This window comes from Dromiciops gliroides, chromosome 4, assembly GCF_019393635.1.
Source record: "Dromiciops gliroides isolate mDroGli1 chromosome 4, mDroGli1.pri, whole genome shotgun sequence".
NCBI classification, from domain to species: Eukaryota; Metazoa; Chordata; class Mammalia; order Microbiotheria; family Microbiotheriidae; genus Dromiciops; species Dromiciops gliroides.
The window spans coordinates 11,899,061-11,915,997 of record NC_057864.1 but is presented as its reverse complement, the minus strand read 5'-3'; the positions used below and the strand labels follow the sequence as shown (position 1 = coordinate 11,915,997).

The window sequence follows — 16,937 nt, the reverse complement described above, 5'->3', positions numbered from 1 at the left end:
GCATGGGAGGGATTTTCTTAGCAAGGTCTCAGAAATTCCCTGGAGATGGGCTTTCTTTTGGACCCTAGAAAGTTTTGGAGGAACTTAAAGCCCTTAAGCTGTTAAGGCTTAGATTGATGCAGGTTGAGGAGACAAATGCACGAAGACTATGTGAGCCGGGCTTCAGGTCTCTGGGCCCCAGATCAGCCTGAACCAGATTACTTAACAACCCCCCCCCAATACTGTAGAACAGAGATAAAGTCAGTATGTGGTTTTCTAAGTCAGGAATTCCTTCACAGGGATCCTTACAAACAGCTTAGAGGCCTTGTCTCTATTGGAGGTGGACACCCCTAGCATTTCGGGAAGACTGAGTTGCAAAGAAAGTGCTGACTTGTGGGAAGAGGGAGTTAGTTCCCTCATCCCTGTACTTTGGTATGAAGAGTGGGTTGGAGAGCCTCCTTAGGAGGCTGTTGTCCAGGGGAGAAATAAGGAGGGCCCAAAGTCTGGTGGTAGCAGGGCAAGGGCAGGGAAGGGTGAGGGTGGGAGGGATGTTGGGGAGATGGACTTAACTGCACTTGGAAATTGACTCCAGAGGGAGTTCCAGTCTGGGAACCAGGGAAGGAAATGGAGTTATCGAATTGGTTCTCATGTGAAGCTGGAGCGGAGCTTGGGAAGAGAGATCCCAGCTGTTTAAGTAAATGGGAGCGAGAGGAATCCAGGCTGATTCCAGGGTTTTGAGCATGGCTGACAGCAGGATGATGATGGGAGCAGGGGTCTGGTCGGAAGGGAAGGATGGGGGGGAGGGGGTCCGGACCATACTGCTGCATCTGGTGGTTTGGGGTTTGTTGTCATTTTGTGTTTATCATCCACAAAAGCAATAAACTAGTTCATTCATTAAGTTAGTCATAGGAAACATTCCCCCAAAGGCATGAGGGAAGTCTGACAAATGGCAGGGCCTACTCAGCTGGCAAGCCTTTGGGCCTAGTGATGGAGTCTGCAGGCTTAACCAGTCGGGGTAGGCTGGGAGAGCTGTTCTCCAGGGACAGGAATCGTTTTAGCCAGGGCAACTCTGGGCCAAGGGATGTGTATGGGGGTTCAAATCTAAAGTCAGCAAGGGAGCTCAACACCAATAAAATCCTTCTACCTGGGGCACCCCCCCCCCTTCCCCCAGTGGATATTTAATGTCCTTGGTAAAGAAAACTCCTGGGCTGTGCAATAGAAATAGGGACTCAAGCTGTTTTCATGGTGGGGATAACCCCCCCTAGTGGAGGTGTCACCTGCTGGGAAACTCACTTCCTCAGTGGAGGTTGGCACCTTCTCTACAGCTTATCCTTTTTTAAAAATATATTTTGTTAAATGTTTCCCAATTACATGTAAAAAAAGTTTTAATGTTAATTCTTTTTAAAATTTTGAGTTCCAGATTTTCTCCTACCCATCATGAAGGCAGGCAGTGCAATACTGATTTTATATGTGAAGTCATACAAAACATGATTTCCATATTAGCCTAAATGATAAGTGACTTGCTCAGGGTCACATAGGCCTTACTGGGACTTGGACCCAGACCTTCTTGTTATGAAGGTTTTTTGGGGGGCATTTTGGGGGGCTTGGGGGGGCAATGAGAGTTAAGTGACTTGCCCAGGGTCTCATAGCTAGTGTCAAGTGTCTGAGGACAGATTTGAACTCAGGTCCTCCTGAATCCAGGGCCAGTGCTTTATCCACCGTGCCACCTAGCTGGCCCGAAGAAGGTTTTTAACCAAATTACTTCCTTTGCTGTCATTGTTTTTCAACTAGGAGGAAAAAGTGCTTTACCACCAGAATTCACGTGTAATTACGTAACACTGTTGTTGAAATCATTTTTTCTCCTTTTAAATGTCTGCAGCTCTAATTATCTGTGGCAAGCATAGGTTTTGCTTTGGGAGCATTGACAGGCACCAGTACCTAATGTGACACCATTGCCCTTCAGAAATGCTAAGTGGTGTGGCTCTGGGCCTCAAGAAAATAGTCTGAAGGTTACTAGAGTCTTCACCTAAGATGCTGTTGTATGTGAGAATCATTGTGTTATCTGTTCAAAGCATTCCCTCTGTGGAAGCTCAGGTCTTAAAAAACTCTCTTTTTTTAAACTAACCAAGCGACTGTTCAGATTGAATTTGGTCAAATTAAATGATACCTAGTCTTCATAAATCTGTGAACTCACCCATCTGACAATTAGATTTTATTTCATTTTGTAGCAGTGTGTTAAATAAAGGGTCACTGCTATTAAGATGGCTCGTTTCAAATCTAGCTGCTCTGTTGCTCACATGACCCACCCTAAAAGAACTGAGGAAAGCCTGGTCCAGTCATGTGGGTGTTCAGCCCAGCTCTCTGCTCTGCCTTGGGAGACCCAAGGCTAGGAGGATTGCTGGTTCCCTCCATGGAATGGGCACATCAGTACATCTGTTTGGGAACAGGCACTGATGAGGATGGACTGACAAGGCGCCAGGCCTCAAAAGAAACAGTAAGAGAAGTGGTCTGGGCTGCTGTAGGGAACCCTTGAAGGGTTTATTTGGAGGTGGCAGCCAAGGAGGAAAGAGGAAGGGACACCAGGGGGCCGTGACTTGTCCATGGGAAGAGACCGTCCACGCGGGCAATATCTTGGGCTACCAAAGCAGTATCATGTATAGCAGGCGTTGTTCAGAACCCAGATGACTGTAATAGGGCCTGGGGAAAGAGAACATGTGCGGGGGTGCTTCAGGCCAAGCTAGAGCTGATGAGAAGTGCTCTAGTCTGAGACAGCCTCCTGGGACACAGAGAGGGACCAAAGGGCTTTTTGCTCGAGCCACCGTCACTCCTTGCCCCATCACAGCCCTGCACAGAGGAACCTCAGAGGCTGTCTCATCCAGCACCCTCATTTGACAGATAAGGAAGATGAGGCCCAGGGAATGTGACTCTGGGGTCCCATAGGCAGCCCATTATCCCAGACCCCACTGGCCACCAAGCATTAGACCCTCTAGCCCAGCAGAGTTTCAGAGCGGACACGGCCCCCTGCGTTCTGTTGGCTCTCAACACAGGGAGTCTAGTAAGGAAGACCTGGCTGATGAAGCACCTATTGAACCCGCTTTGGCTGCCATTATCTCATTCACAGCTGACTCCAGCCCTGAAAGATAGTGACCTGAGAGGTTGCCCGTACTCACAGATAAGGAAATGGAACTTTGGGGAGGCCCCATCCATTCCATAATGAATCTGCCAACACCATAGAATTTATTGGTGTTGGTTTACATGTGTGTGCTGTTCTAGCCATGTTGCAAACTGTTAAATAGTCCCCCACCTGTAATCGCATACCTAGGCTATAGTCCATATTTAACATCTGTGAAAACCTACTTCTGTAGGATTGTTTTGTATTTCTTTTCTACCAAAGGACTCTTGCAGGAACATTGGGATGGGGAAGGGGGTGTCATTGATTGTTCCAGAAGTATTTCTTTCAAGTTTCTGCTTTATCCAAAACACTGGTTTTCTTATTAATTAGGCATGAGCTTCTTGAAAAGTTACTAAAAAGAGGAGAAACAACCCTAATCTGCTTTTTTGTTATATAACAGACCTGAGACCAGAGAGAGATGGGCATGGGGGGGAGGCTCAAAGTAGCACTGGGGGCAAAGAAATACGTGTTGATTTCTTTTTTTACATATCGATTGGCAGCGTAACAATAATCGGTGTGTTGGCTAAATCTATTTTCAGCTAAAAATGTAGGGCTTGGCTGAAAACATCTTAAAGCAACTGGGTGTCCATTTTCATTTATTTTGGTCAGGAACTTTCTCTGTTACTTACCCCCTTGCACCTTGGGGGCGCGGATCTTGCCTGTTTTTGAAGAGAAGTCTCCTTGCCAGTGAGAACAATTGTATGGCATAGAGACCTCAGAGTGAAGGCCAGCCTTGCATGCAGCCAGGAGCCCTGAGTTCAGATCCTGCCTCATATGATGGCTGTGTGACACTGTGGCTTAACCTTTCTCAGCTTCAATTTCTTTATATGTAAATGAGAGCCCCTCCCTCCCTCCCTAGGTGGGGATGGGGTGAGCTCATAAGTACATACTGACTGGTAATTTGTGATGCTGGCTGGCGGAGTCAAAGACATTTTGATGGGAAAGAGAAAGGACCTTTGGGGAACCACCTAGAGTTTGTAGCTAGCTGTTGTTGACCTGGGCAGCTTGGCTCATCAGGCCTGCCTTGTCTGTGGTGAGGTTGTAGGTCACAGGTCTGTTTGGGGGCCAGTGCCTACCTCTTCAGAGATGGGCAGTGTGACAATGGGAAGAGCCCTAAAAGACTTGGGACCTTCCTGGCTCCAAAACCTCTGGGGCTGCTTCCCCAGCTGGGTGGCCCTGGACAAAGCCCTGGGCTTCTCTGTGTTTCTGTTTCGTCATCTGCAAAACAGAGGTGGGGAGGGAGCGCCTCTTGAGGAAGGGCCCTTCCAGTGTGAAACCCATGATCCTCCTCCTTCATCCCTTTCTAGACCATCCTTGGCCCTTTCCCAAAGAGAATTATTGTGAAAAAAATCTTAGTTTGAAACTCCCTGGGAATTTCTTATAAAATGTATACAAGAGTCATACTGTGGGAGTACAGGTCCAAGGTGGTGGTTTTACTCTTATTAACATTTTGTATTCGTTTTTGCTAAACAAAAGGCAGCAACAAATGCAGAGCAATAAATGTAACCATCTAAATAGGCCCCTGCAGAAAGAGGTTTTGTTTCAACCTCAAATATAGATGACAACATAGGTAGAAAGACTGGGACCAGAGAGTAGCATGAATCACTCTACATGTTGTCCAACTTCATATAGAAAATCTCGACTTCCTGCACTGTTATAAGCGTGCTAGTAAGTATGGTGTACACGTGGATTATGATTCCCTCAATGGGCGTAGAAGCCGAGGACAGTGTAAGAGTTTGTCATTTTTCCTTCCTACTCCTTCCCTTCCTCTGCACATTGAGAAAAGCAAGAAAAACATAGCCCTTGTTACGGATACATAGAGTTGAGAATACCCAGTGGGGAATGGAGTGACTGACTTACTCCATGACCACTTTTTCACTCTTCTCTATACTTTCTACCAGTTAACTGTTGTTTAAATAAAATATCGGACATCAATGATGTAGAAACTGACCTGGCTCTGCTAGCCCAAATCCATAGGCAGCGTTGTGGTTTTATATTTTAATGTATTATGTAATTGGAGGAAAAGGTCTTTGCTTCTTGAATAATCTGAAACAATATGACATTTTTTGTCTTAATTTCTAGACTCAGGAAGTTTTTTTTAATTCCTCCAAATGGTGCATTTTCCCTCTGCTTGGCTAAATATAGCAGCGAGGATACAATTATATAAGAGGTTTGAGTGTTTCTTAACCTATTCAGAGCTTTGGAAAGAAATATAATGCTCATGTAACATCTTGTTTTATTATTCAGAATAGATCCTATAATGTTTGTTTGTAAAATATATATATATACATGTATCTCTAGAAAAATGCTAATTTTTTCCCCTTTTTTTCCCTTAGCCTTCTGTTGAGTCTTCAAGCCCAGGTAAATATATTTTTTTTTCCTGCTTATTTAACTTTCTCAATATCCTGCATAACATTTAATTAAAACCCAGAGGAATTTGACTATCCTCTGACTTGCCTTTTTTCTTGCTTTGCACCTCTTTTTTTTTTCTTGTTAATGTGTAGAAATGAGTCGTAGCACATTGGCCTTGGTATTGAGAGGTAAGATAGGCTTCCAACAATTCATCCCTATCTACTCTGGACACTCTTTATATTCTCCATATGGTTACAGCTGTGCTTGAGGGTTTTTGCTAAATGACCATCCAGATTTCTGACATTTAAAATACTCACAATATAAAATGGGTTAAGCTGGAACTATGGTACATGTAGTGTCAGAGAGACATCTTCATCGCAGAAGAGACACATTTTTCACCCAAGGTAAGGGGGAAAGGAGAGTCTGGGAGTCTGGAGTCTGAGCTGAGTGCGCTGGAGCGGTGCTAGATAATTGGTGGGCCCGTGTGTTCTCCTTGGCTTGTTCCTGAGACCACCTTGAGCTCCCATGCCAGTGTACCCAGAGCCCTTCTCAGAAGCCTCCTGGCTTCCAGGCTTGGTCAAGATTCCTACACGCAGCTTAGCTCCACTGTGAAATCTGGGCTAGGGAGCTGCTGTGGGCAGAAAGACGGAAAGAAGTTCTACTCATCTCCCCACGTTCCCTAAGGAAAAGGTAGACTCTGGATGGGGCGGGGGAGAAAAGCCAGGTGACCCCTGTTTGCTTCTCTGCCCCCCTCCTGAGTGCTGTGCCAGTGAAGTTTTCTGCAAGCTACATCCACAAAAGTCCTTTTCTCATGGCTTATTTTGGTGGCGGTGCTGATGCTGATGCTAGACTTTTTTTTTTTTTTTTTTTTTTTTGGCGGGGCAATGGGGGTTAAGTGACTTGCCCAGGGTCACACAGCTAGTAAGTGTTAGGTGTCTGAGGCTGGATTTGAACTGAGGGACTCCTGAATCCAGGGCCAGTGCTTTAACCACTGTGCCATCTAGCTGCCCCCGATGCTGGACTTTTAAAACCAGGCAGCCAAGCACCAGCTGCCTTCCTGGAGCGGGGAAGGCCTCCCCGGGAACCTGGTGACGTGGCTGTGTCTGAGCCTGGGACAAGCCCTTCCCCAGCAGACGGCTGTGAGGAGCGTGAAGACAACTTGGGAGTCGAGTCACAGGAACATGGCCTCACAGGGCTCTGTGGTACCTCTTGCCATGAACTTGACTTTGGTGTTGCCTGGCCTATCTGTTTGTAGAGAGGAGGGCTGCACTTAACTAAAGCTTGTGCCAGAAATATTGGGGGAGTCCAGAGCTGGTCCTTTTGCTGCTAGAGAAAGAGAGTCGGGCCTCCCAGTAGGAGTCCACAGGCCACATAAAGTGAAGGAGGGAGTATAAATGAACATATATAAAACAAGCAGACAGACTGTCCAGAGCCCTCCGTCACCCCAAAGAGGGAGCACATGAGATAGCACATCGTGTGAGCACTGCCCGAAGGAATGGGGAGTCTCGGGAGGCCGGGAGAGACATCTTTGGGGCTGTCGTTTGGAAAAGAGCTTAGATTGCAGAGAGACAGTGGCCGTGGGGTTCCGATTGAGGCTGTGCTGCCACATGTGGACGGCGTGTTGCTTCGCTTTGTTACTAGGAATGGTTTTGTGGTGAAGAAAAAATCATTCAGAAGTGATTGGGATGGGGATGGTGGATGGGGGGGACCTAAATGAAATTTTGGTCTTTGAAATGGATTAGATTTTTTCTCCTTCAATCCCAGAAGCAAGTTTGATTGAGTCAGGATGCCAGGAGGAACTTCCTACCGAGTTGCGCTCCTCCAGGAAGAATAGGTGGTTTGCCTCAGAAAGCTGGGCCAGCCGGCTTCGATAAGCTCGGGGGCCTTTTGGATTCTGGGGAACATTCCCAGATTCTCGCTTCTGGGGCCAGTGTGCTGCTGCTGGGAGATCTGTCTAGTCCTGCATGTTCCCTTTAAGCTGTATGGCAGCCTCATAACAGAGCCCAGTGTCCACTGATTTCCACTGTAGTGTTATAATAGTAATTGTCATGGCAATGGCTGACATCTACAGCATCTGAAGGTTGGTAAAGTGGTTTTCCTGGATTTCCTAATTCAAACCTCACAACGACCCCATGAAGGAGGATCCTGGAAATCTTGTTTCTGTGTCTCTGCCCTCCCCCGCCCCCTTTTCCTGACCCAGTAAAGCCCCCACCTAAAGCCATGAACCTTTTACCAGTGACACGGGGAGCAAGTCACTTGTTGGGCCTTAGTCTGGAAAATGGGGCTATTTCTGCACCACCTAGCTCACAGGGTGGTTGTGGGGATGATGCACTTCGTAAGTGGGAATTTTTACTTCTTGTACAAGTACGGTTTTGTACTTGAGGTATGCAAGGGCTTTGTAGAGCCTTAGGTGTCAGTGTTAGCTATTACCATGATCACATCCTTATCTTGTGGTGGTGGTCTGGAAACCTAGCCATCATTTTTAACATGGTTTTCGTGACAAAAGAGCTCACGAATGCACTTGTAACATGGTATCTGTTACATAGGACTGCCTGTGATTATGAAAAGTGGCCACACTTCCCATTGTTTTCCTCTAATTAAGACAGAATTCCCTTCTATTGGGAGGGTCCTGAAGGGCCTTCCTTAGTGGTCATGTGAAACGATTATGAGACAGCCAGTGATTAGAAAATCTTTTGGGAACCAAGTCTCTTTTTACAGAGTCATTATAAAGTTCATCTAAATACACAAGGGGCCAGTGATAGTGGCAAATGAAAAGGCCGTTAATGCTGGTACTCTCTCAAGTATAAGCCTGTTGTGGGCAGGCCCAGGCCTAGCCAAAGGAAGATCTGACTTCCTAAGCTTGCTTGATCTGGTGTCCTGAGCCGTGACCTAGGGAACTGCCCCCACCCCCCACCCCCCACCAGGGTACTGGTTTCAGGGTCCGTCCTGAGACACACAGGCCTGCCCTGACTTGATGGCGTGAACCCATTTATTAGAATGTTTCTCTTTCATTCCTGTCTTCTGTCTTTGATGATAAAATGCTTGACAGAGTGACATTAGACTACATCTTGGATGCCTTTACGTTAGTCTTTGTATTGGTAACATGCTTACTTCTCCAGCGAACCTTAAAAGTAAAAGGAAAGCAGTTGCCTCGTTGTTTCCATCATCGCTAAGTTCTTGACTTTTCCTCTAGGCCCCAAATGGCCCTTGGGCCCAGTGGACCAGCCAGCTGCCAGCCCCACCCCCAAACTAAGAATGGTGTTTTATATTTTTAAAGAAACGTAAAGTTTAAATCAGGAGATTGGAACATGTGTAGATTCATTCTTAGCTCACCCTACACTAGCAAGCAATAGTTGGCAGACCCCTGCTCTAGATTGTGGGTTCAAAAAAAGATATTTTATTTTACTAGATTGAAGCTGTTTTCGTGAATTGGTGGGAAATTCAACTTCAAACTATGATTATTTTATGTAACTGCTTTTAGCAATTATGTCATAAGATGAGAATGTTCTAAGGTTTGAAATATTAATAGACAATATAAATAATACTTGACTGGCACAGTGTCATTATTGGGGGGTGAAGTGTTCCATAGGAACACCTTTCCAAGTAACTGAAATTTGTGCCTTAAATACCAGAAGATTTTTGTTTTAACCCTTTGGGATGAAATTCTTTCCAGATGGATCCTTTATTTCCTACCTTATCAAGCAGAGTAACCTGAAGCATACTTCATGCGATGACTCAAAAGACATTATAGTGCTGCCTCCCTGGTTGTTTGCCTATGCACTAAATGCTTGGGACTTTCTAGTTCTTTGGTCTGTCTCCTTCCTTATGAACCCTTACTACTCCCTATGGTCAGTGTTGCTTCTCCCTTGCTACCTTATTTCCTAAATGGTGGCCTAGATAAGCACCCACGCCTTCTAAGAGTTTCAAGGGAATGAATCCTGTGGCTGCCTAGCAACTCAGACATCCTTTTTTTTCCCCTGGGCATTTGGGGTTAAGTGACTTGCCCAGGGTCACACAGCTAGTAAGTGTTAAGTGTCTGCGGCCGGATTTGAACTCAGGTCTTCCTGACTCCAGGGCCGGTGCTCTATCCACTGCGCCACCTAGCTGCCCCTGACATCTTTCAATACTTGGTTGTTTGTAGCTAGAGTTGAGGTTTCTACAAGGGGGATATTATTGTGGTGGTGTAGCTATTTCTTTGTGAAATCATTCCAAGCAGATCCTTCTTTTCACTTACACCAGTAATATTGAATTAAAATCCATTATCCCTCTACTCCAAACACTGTGAATGGATGCAGAGCTCCTGTTAGTCTTCAGCCTTTTTTTTTTTGCTGCATACGCCATTTTCAGCTGAGTAGTGTATTACTGGACATAATACTTGGGCACATTAAACAGGATGAACCACAGGTTCATACATTTTCCCCTTAGTTCTATGACCCTTGAACCATCTGTAGCTGAGGGAGAGCAGGTTGATGAATGAAAATGTGGGAAATGTGGACTGCTATAGGCCTTACTTTAAGGCTTGATATGTAGAATTTGAATGGTTAGATAATGATTATGGACATTTTCAGCACAGAAAACCCCTGAGCCAGAACATCTCTTATAATGCCACATTTCAGGCAAGGAGGTATTTATTTTACAGTCATTGCAGGTATAACATGTAAAATTGTTGGCGGGGAGGAGAAAGGAACAAAGTTCACATGATGGTTTCTGTGTAGCCTAGGAGTCTCTTATGCCCTGTAGTATTTAAACATTGGGTCAGCCCTGATACAACCCAGTTCTCGAATGACCCTGTCTAGCAAAGAAAACACCATTTGAGAATAATTCTTATTATGAGCGACATAGCAGCTAGCCTGTCATCAGGAAAATGCAAATGCATGAGCAGAACTAACTTTTATTTGAAACTTGGACTCAGAAGTAAAATGGCTTGTTCTTTATCAAAGGCACGAGAGACGTCTCCAAAATCTAGAGGAAGGCACAAAGGCTTCATTTCCAGCCATTCTACATTTGTGAGAAGCAAAACAATGGTGGGGTTATGGAGCCATATCAGCTGGGAAACCTGGTTCGGCAGAGATCTCCATCTCTTGACTGACCAAAGCTTCCTATAGGAGTAAATGCAAATGCATGGAGCATTTATCATGGGCCAAACAAACAAAGCCAGACCCTGCCCTAGAGGAGTTCTGCACCCAGGGCAGGAGGAGCCAAAGAAGAGGCTTTGTGGGAAATTGTAGCCCCATCCAGGGGGCTGGGTAGAAAGTCTGGGGCAGGCCTCAGATAGTGAGCTGGTCAAGACCACAGGGCCACAGGGTAGGAAGGGTCCGGGCAGTAGGGAGACAAGCATGATGAGCCACGCGCGCTTAGTCACCGACTCTGGAGGGCTAGATGCTTGCTCTTCCTGGCTCAGCTTCCCAAAAGGCAGGGGAGGAAGAAGAGGGTGTAGTGGATGGCAGCTTAAACTTCTCCTGTTTTCAGTGACCCATCGATGGCCTTTCCTATAGGTTGTGCTAAGTGTTGGAGGATGGAATGAATCTGCGCCCCTTTGCCAAGGTTTGGTCATGCCCAGTTCCTGGATGCACCAGGGCTCCAAACGACAGCTGTGATCTCATTCTGTGACCACACTTATTTTTAGGTGCTTTCAGTGGTGAAGAAAATCCAGCCCTTAGTTATAGAAACATTTTGATTTCATAATTTGGACACTGAGTAGAGGCAGTGGCTGGCTAGAGAACTGGACTTAGGAGATGGTGAGAGAGAGTGGTGGTGTTTCCATCTGACCTCGCTCTCTTAGCAGCCAGTGAGACCTCCACATGCCGGACTTCTGTTAGCCCTGTAGTCCCCTGGTGGGAACATCTGAGATTAAGAAAGCAAGTGCATCTTCAGAGATAACATTCTGATTTCATAAAACCACAGTGAGCGTTCTTTACAACACGCTCCCACCTTGGCTTTAGAACATACCTAGGGCACATTCTGAAGTTGTAGTTTCATCACTTCGGTGGATGCTGCAGTCACTTTGCTGCTGCCTTGTGTGGAATGACCCTTAGAAACCCAGCCATTGCTAGATGCTCAGAGCCCCCCCCCCCCCCACACTTCCCTCCTGTTCCACACGGGAACACGAGACTGCTCGGGGTCACACCAGTGACGATGACAAGGCCAGGCCAAGAATGGATTGCCTGTTCCCCCATCCCATCTTGTCCCTCACCACCCCCAGAAGAAACCTTTCCCTTTCATTCCTTTGATATACCCACCTGTGCCTTAGACCCCCCCCCCTTTTAATGTCGTCACTCACATGTGCCCGATTGGATTTACCAAGAACTTTAAACTATTCTTTGCCAGGAGGTTCAGCAACATCAGATGACCATGAATTTGATCCATCAGCTGACATGCTGGTTCATGATTTTGATGATGAACGGACATTAGAAGAAGAAGAAATGATGGAAGGAGAAACAAACTTCAGTTCTGAAATAGAGGATCTTGCGAGGGTAAATTACACCACGGGCTGGTTGACATACAAGGGTTGTGTCTTTGGTTTTGAAAACATTGTGTTTGGGATTTCCCAACTAATATGAGTGAGACAGATGTGTGTTAGTACAGACTGTGTGGGGAAGCCCTTTGGAACCAGACTAAGACAAAGGGCTCTTGAAGTACAGAAAACCAGAAGTCAGGTTCTTTTAAATGGTGGTTTTAGTATGTTTTTTAAAAAAAGATTCAGATTACTGTCCATTGGAATTACGCAGTGGACCCTGCTCTAAACTCTGTGCCAAGACCAGATCAGAACTGGGCACAAGCCACCCTTGAGATTACAAAAGGAAACAGAAGCCAAAGTCGATCCTAAACTACGCCCCTTTCCAGGGTTCATGGGAGAGGGGAGGGGCGGAGCAATGCTTGTAGTGTGGGAAGAGAGCTTCACAGAGGTCCATAGATTTCAGCCTACAGGGATCTTGGAGGCCATCTCCTCTCCTCTCTTTTTACAGATTAGGAAACAGAGGGTCAGAGAGGGCAGCCAGGTAGCAAGTGACCAGGGTAGGATTTCACATGTCCTCAGACTTGACAAGTTTCCATGCTGTTTGTCAGTTTGAGGAGCTACTTCCTGAAAGTCCACTTGCTTAACCCAAAACTTGGGGTAATTGAGAGATCAAGTATGATTGCCTTCATTTCACAGTGCCTCATGCTTACATAGAGCCACATTTCATTGTTAGAAATCTTGACCAAATAAGTGAAATCTGATTTTAATTCATTTTGGTGCTAGAGGGAATTTTAAAATGCCCTTCAGGAATTAAAGATTTTTTAAAGGAACAAGTTTTTTTGCAAATGAACATAAACACCCAGCTGTTTCCTGGTGCCCATGCTGAAACAGTTCAGAAAAAGGACTGTTGTATAAAAATATACTATTGGGAGAGCTAATGTGCCTGTTTTAGAACAATGATAACTTATTCCGGTGACCCACACAGGAGAGTAGGGATGAAGATTGATTTGGTTCCCTATAACTGCTCACCTCAGAGACTTCTGAAAGGGGCTACAGAAACTGGACAAATGAGATCCGTTTTGTCTGTCCTGTTAAATAGCCTCTGCCCCAGAGGGCCTTCCAGGACAGGCCAGCAGAGGGTGAGAGTGGAAATTAGTTTAGTGAATCCCACTTTAAAATGGAGGGGAAGGGGGAAAGCTAGGTGGTGCAGCAGATAAAGCACCGGCCCTGGATTCAGGAGGACCTGAGTTCAAATCTGGCCTCAGACACTTGATACTAGCTGTGTGACCCTGGGCAAGTCACTTAACCCCCATTGCCCCGGCCCAAAAAAATGGAGGGGAAGGAAAAGATGTGAAAGAAACAGTCACATAAATGTGGTAAGTAATAATAGTCAGGAATCCCACATTTCATGTTATCTCAGAATAGAATTCATTTCTTTTGATGACATATCTGTAGCTGCACGTACCGGCAGTTTTCCCAGCATTCCTTTTCTCTCCCATCTTTTTTGTTTGTACGTTTCCATGACTACTTCCAAATGACCCATCCCACCAACCCTTCCTGGGGGAGGAGGATTCTGGAGAGCAGGATGGTAAAGTCCACCGAGAGGAAGAGAGGAGGAGAGGCTGGGGCTCCTCTTCCCCCAGACCTCTAAGGCAGTAGTAGCTCTTCACCTGGAACCCAGGGGCTTTTTGGTGTTTGTTTTTTTAGGCAATTAGTGTTAAGTGACTTGTCCAGGGTCACACAGCTAGTAAGTGTTAAGTGTCTGAGGCTGGATTTGAACTCAAGTCCTCCTGAATCCAGGGCCAGTGCTCTATCCACTCCCAGGGGCTTTTTGGTTTGAGGTTTTTTACGTTTTGCTGCCTGTTTCAGTAGAATTGATTTCCTCTGTGCACATTCAGTTTAAAAGCTTTAAGAAGTGTGGAGGAATCCCAAAGCTCCAGCACACTAAAGGTTCCAGCAGCAGGAGAGCCCTCCTCTGGAGAGTCTTGGAGTCTCCTTCAGTCTGCTGACTGTCGGGGTGGGGAGCAGACTCCCCTCGTGGCCCACCACTGTGCCATCCTTGCCAGCTTGGGAGAGTCTGTGCCTTAGGGCTTCACCCTCAGCATCCAGACCAGTCTAAAGCCCCCAGTCAATTTCTAGCTAAATCCATTCAGCCTTCCTTAGCCCTTCTTTTCCATTCTCTAATACTCACTCTTTCCTTCCCCTCCGTTTCTTTTATGACTTTGATTTCTCTGCCCTTTGTATTTATACCTTATGCCCAGTTTCCCCATCCCCTTTTCTTAACCCTTTAAGCTTCACGGTGACCTATGACTTGGGCCCTGCCCATAATGCTTTTTCTTTCTATAGCTTTCCTGTTTGATTCTAAATTCCATTAAATGCCCATTGACTCCATTAACATCTCCTGCCCTGACTTCAGAACCTCTCCTTGGTCCGTTACCCAAAAGTTGTCCAGAAGAGAGCTCTACTTGGTCATCTCCCTGGCTGGAAAACAAGCTTGTCAAGAACTGGGGTCATCCTCTTGCCCCTTATCATTTCTGGTTGTTTTTTTTTTTTTTAAAGTGAGGCAATTGGAGTTAAGTGACTTGCCCAGGGTCATACAGCTAGTAAGTGTTAAGTGTCTGATGCTGGATTTGAACTCAGGTCCTCCTGACTCCAGGGCCGGTGCTTTATCCACTGCGCCACCTAGCTGCCCCCCTTATCATTTCTATTAACTGTCTCCCAGACTTGCAAGAGTTTGGATTTTAAAACTCATTCTTCTTGCCTTTGTCCCTCGATGTTCAGTCCATCACCAAGCAGCTCAGCAGTGTAGAATCTGGGCGATCCAAGAACACGCAACTAGGAGTCAAGAGCCCTGGCTTTTGACTCTGGTTCTGCCACTTACCACCTCTGACCTGAATCAGATGCCAGCCGGATTTGACCAAGTGATCTCCAAGATCTTTCTGACTTCTAATTGTTTAATGTAAAATAGACCATTATCTCCGTGCAGACTCTAGGAAAGGCAGCCTAGCACCCAAGGCTTCACAGCTACTGTTGATGGGAACAACCTTTGTGGCAGCAAACCCCCAATAGCCTTCCCTAGACCAACTGCCCATGAGCTGCCAGCAATGAGCAAGAAAGTGAACCTAGACATAGTGTCAGGTTTTCCTAAGGGACAAAGAGGAATCTGAATGTGCCGAGTGGGCAAACCACCACCATCACCTCCTCTCGGCCCAGAACCCTAGGAATAGCGGGGTCTTCCATCCCAGCACAGTAGCTATCATGTTGGACAACAACCCCCACAGGAGCCTCCATTACCCCATTCCCACAACCACTCTAGCTACTGGAGACCTCAAAGAGTTGGGTGCTGGTAAAGGCTTCATCAGAAGGGAATGGGGTTTTACCAGTGGAAATAACTCTAGAGAAGATGCTCTACTCCTTCATATTCCCCAAAGCCTCGTTTGGCCCCTCGTTACCTCGTGCCTAGAGTGATTGATTTGCCTTCCCAAATGTGCCCTTAAGTTTTCTAAGTGGATTCTTTCCTCCTGAGTAAACTATAGGCTGTACCAGAGTAGGGGCTCGTGCCTTCTAGTTCTTCAGCCTCCCCACCCATCACAGAACCCATGACAGAAATTGTGACAGCTGTCTGGCACATACATCTCTCTGCATTCAAAAAGCCTCATCATCTTGTTCCAAGTAGTAGGCATTAGTAGTGAATTTCCTAGAATTATTCTAACTATATTTAATGTAAGTGATTTTCTTTCCCAAAGCTTAGGAAAGTGTTTGGGGTGGGGCGACTTGATGATTTGAACATGAAGGCAGCCCCTCTAGTTTTCATTGATTATGTAAAGTGGACGTGTGGCATGAGTGTGCTTTATCGTGTGGCCTTGTGTGGATTCAGAGTTCACTTTGGGGCTGTTCTACAGGAAGGCGACATGCCAATTCACGAGCTCCTCAGCCTTTATGGCTATGACAGTGCTGTCCGGGTGCCTGAGGAAGAAGAGGAGGAAGAGGAGGAGGAGGAAGGGGAAGATGACGATGATGTCGACAATGATGACAACAAAGTGAGTGGTTGTGTTTGAAATGACTTGTCCATGCTGAACTCCAGATTAAGAATTGGATAAAGTATGGAGTATTTCTAGAGTCCATTCCTCCATCTGGCTGATAATCTAAGAAGTGGCCCTCCCTGCCTGCGGCATGTTGGGAGAACAGCCCACTTGAGCTCAGTGTATCCATCCTACTGGTGCTTGAGTGGCTTGTGAGCACAGCGCTTCCAAGGATGCTTGGCACCCGTAGGCTTCCTTCCCCCTTCTCACCCCCCCAGTTCTGTCCTCATTGGTAGCGACTGTTTCCTCACCAGGAGTTTCCTGTACCCCAAACAATACCAACCTCGACCCTCTCCCTGCCTTTCTTTTTTAAACAGCTGAGCAGACAGGAGTTGGCTCCCAGGAAGGAAGGAGCTGAGGCAGCCATAAGCAGGACTTAAACCCGGGTCTCCTGACTCCTCCTGATGTTGGCCCTCCTCATTAAGCATCCCGTCTGAAGGGCCTGCTCTGGTCGGGGGTCAGTGCTGGGCTCGGCTCTGTGACCCCTTCAGGACTCTGCCTCTGTAGTTTCCTTGTCAGTTCTGCCAGGACAAAGAGACTGGAGGGTGTCCTCACAAATCCAGGTGCTCATTAATGTCTGCTGCAGTGTGACCTGTGATAAGTGGCTCCTGCTTCCAAGGAGCTTGCAACCTAATCCTGGGATGGGCAGCGCCCAGCCAAGTGCCTGAGAGACAAGTTTGAATCCATCTGAACCTCAGTTTCCTGTTCTTCGTTTTCCAGAGGGGCTGATGAGGGTGCTTAGTTAGTTGGTGGCTGTGAGTCCCCGAGCATCGTCCCTAGTCCTCACCTGGTGCCAAGGAGGCCTGGGGCGGGGGTGGGGAGTGAAGGGCCCTCCCTCCTCACCTCACCCCTGCACTCATGCAGTAGCTGCTGCTTGGTGGCCTGTCTTCCACTC

At 46.6% G+C, this 16,937-nt stretch overlaps 1 protein-coding gene across 3 annotated transcripts in view; it reads left to right on the top strand.

Moving 5' to 3' along the window:
* MIER1 (MIER1 transcriptional regulator) overlaps positions 1–16,937 on the top strand; it is a 59,048-nt gene that overhangs the window by 6,713 nt on the left and 35,398 nt on the right. For all 3 annotated transcript variants that reach the window (XM_044003915.1, XM_044003917.1, XM_044003916.1), the window contains 3 exons: positions 5,488–5,512; positions 11,831–11,976; positions 15,863–16,000. In XM_044003915.1, the coding sequence (XP_043859850.1) occupies positions 5,488–5,512; positions 11,831–11,976; positions 15,863–16,000 (309 nt within the window). The remainder of the gene's footprint in view (positions 1–5,487; positions 5,513–11,830; positions 11,977–15,862; positions 16,001–16,937) is intronic.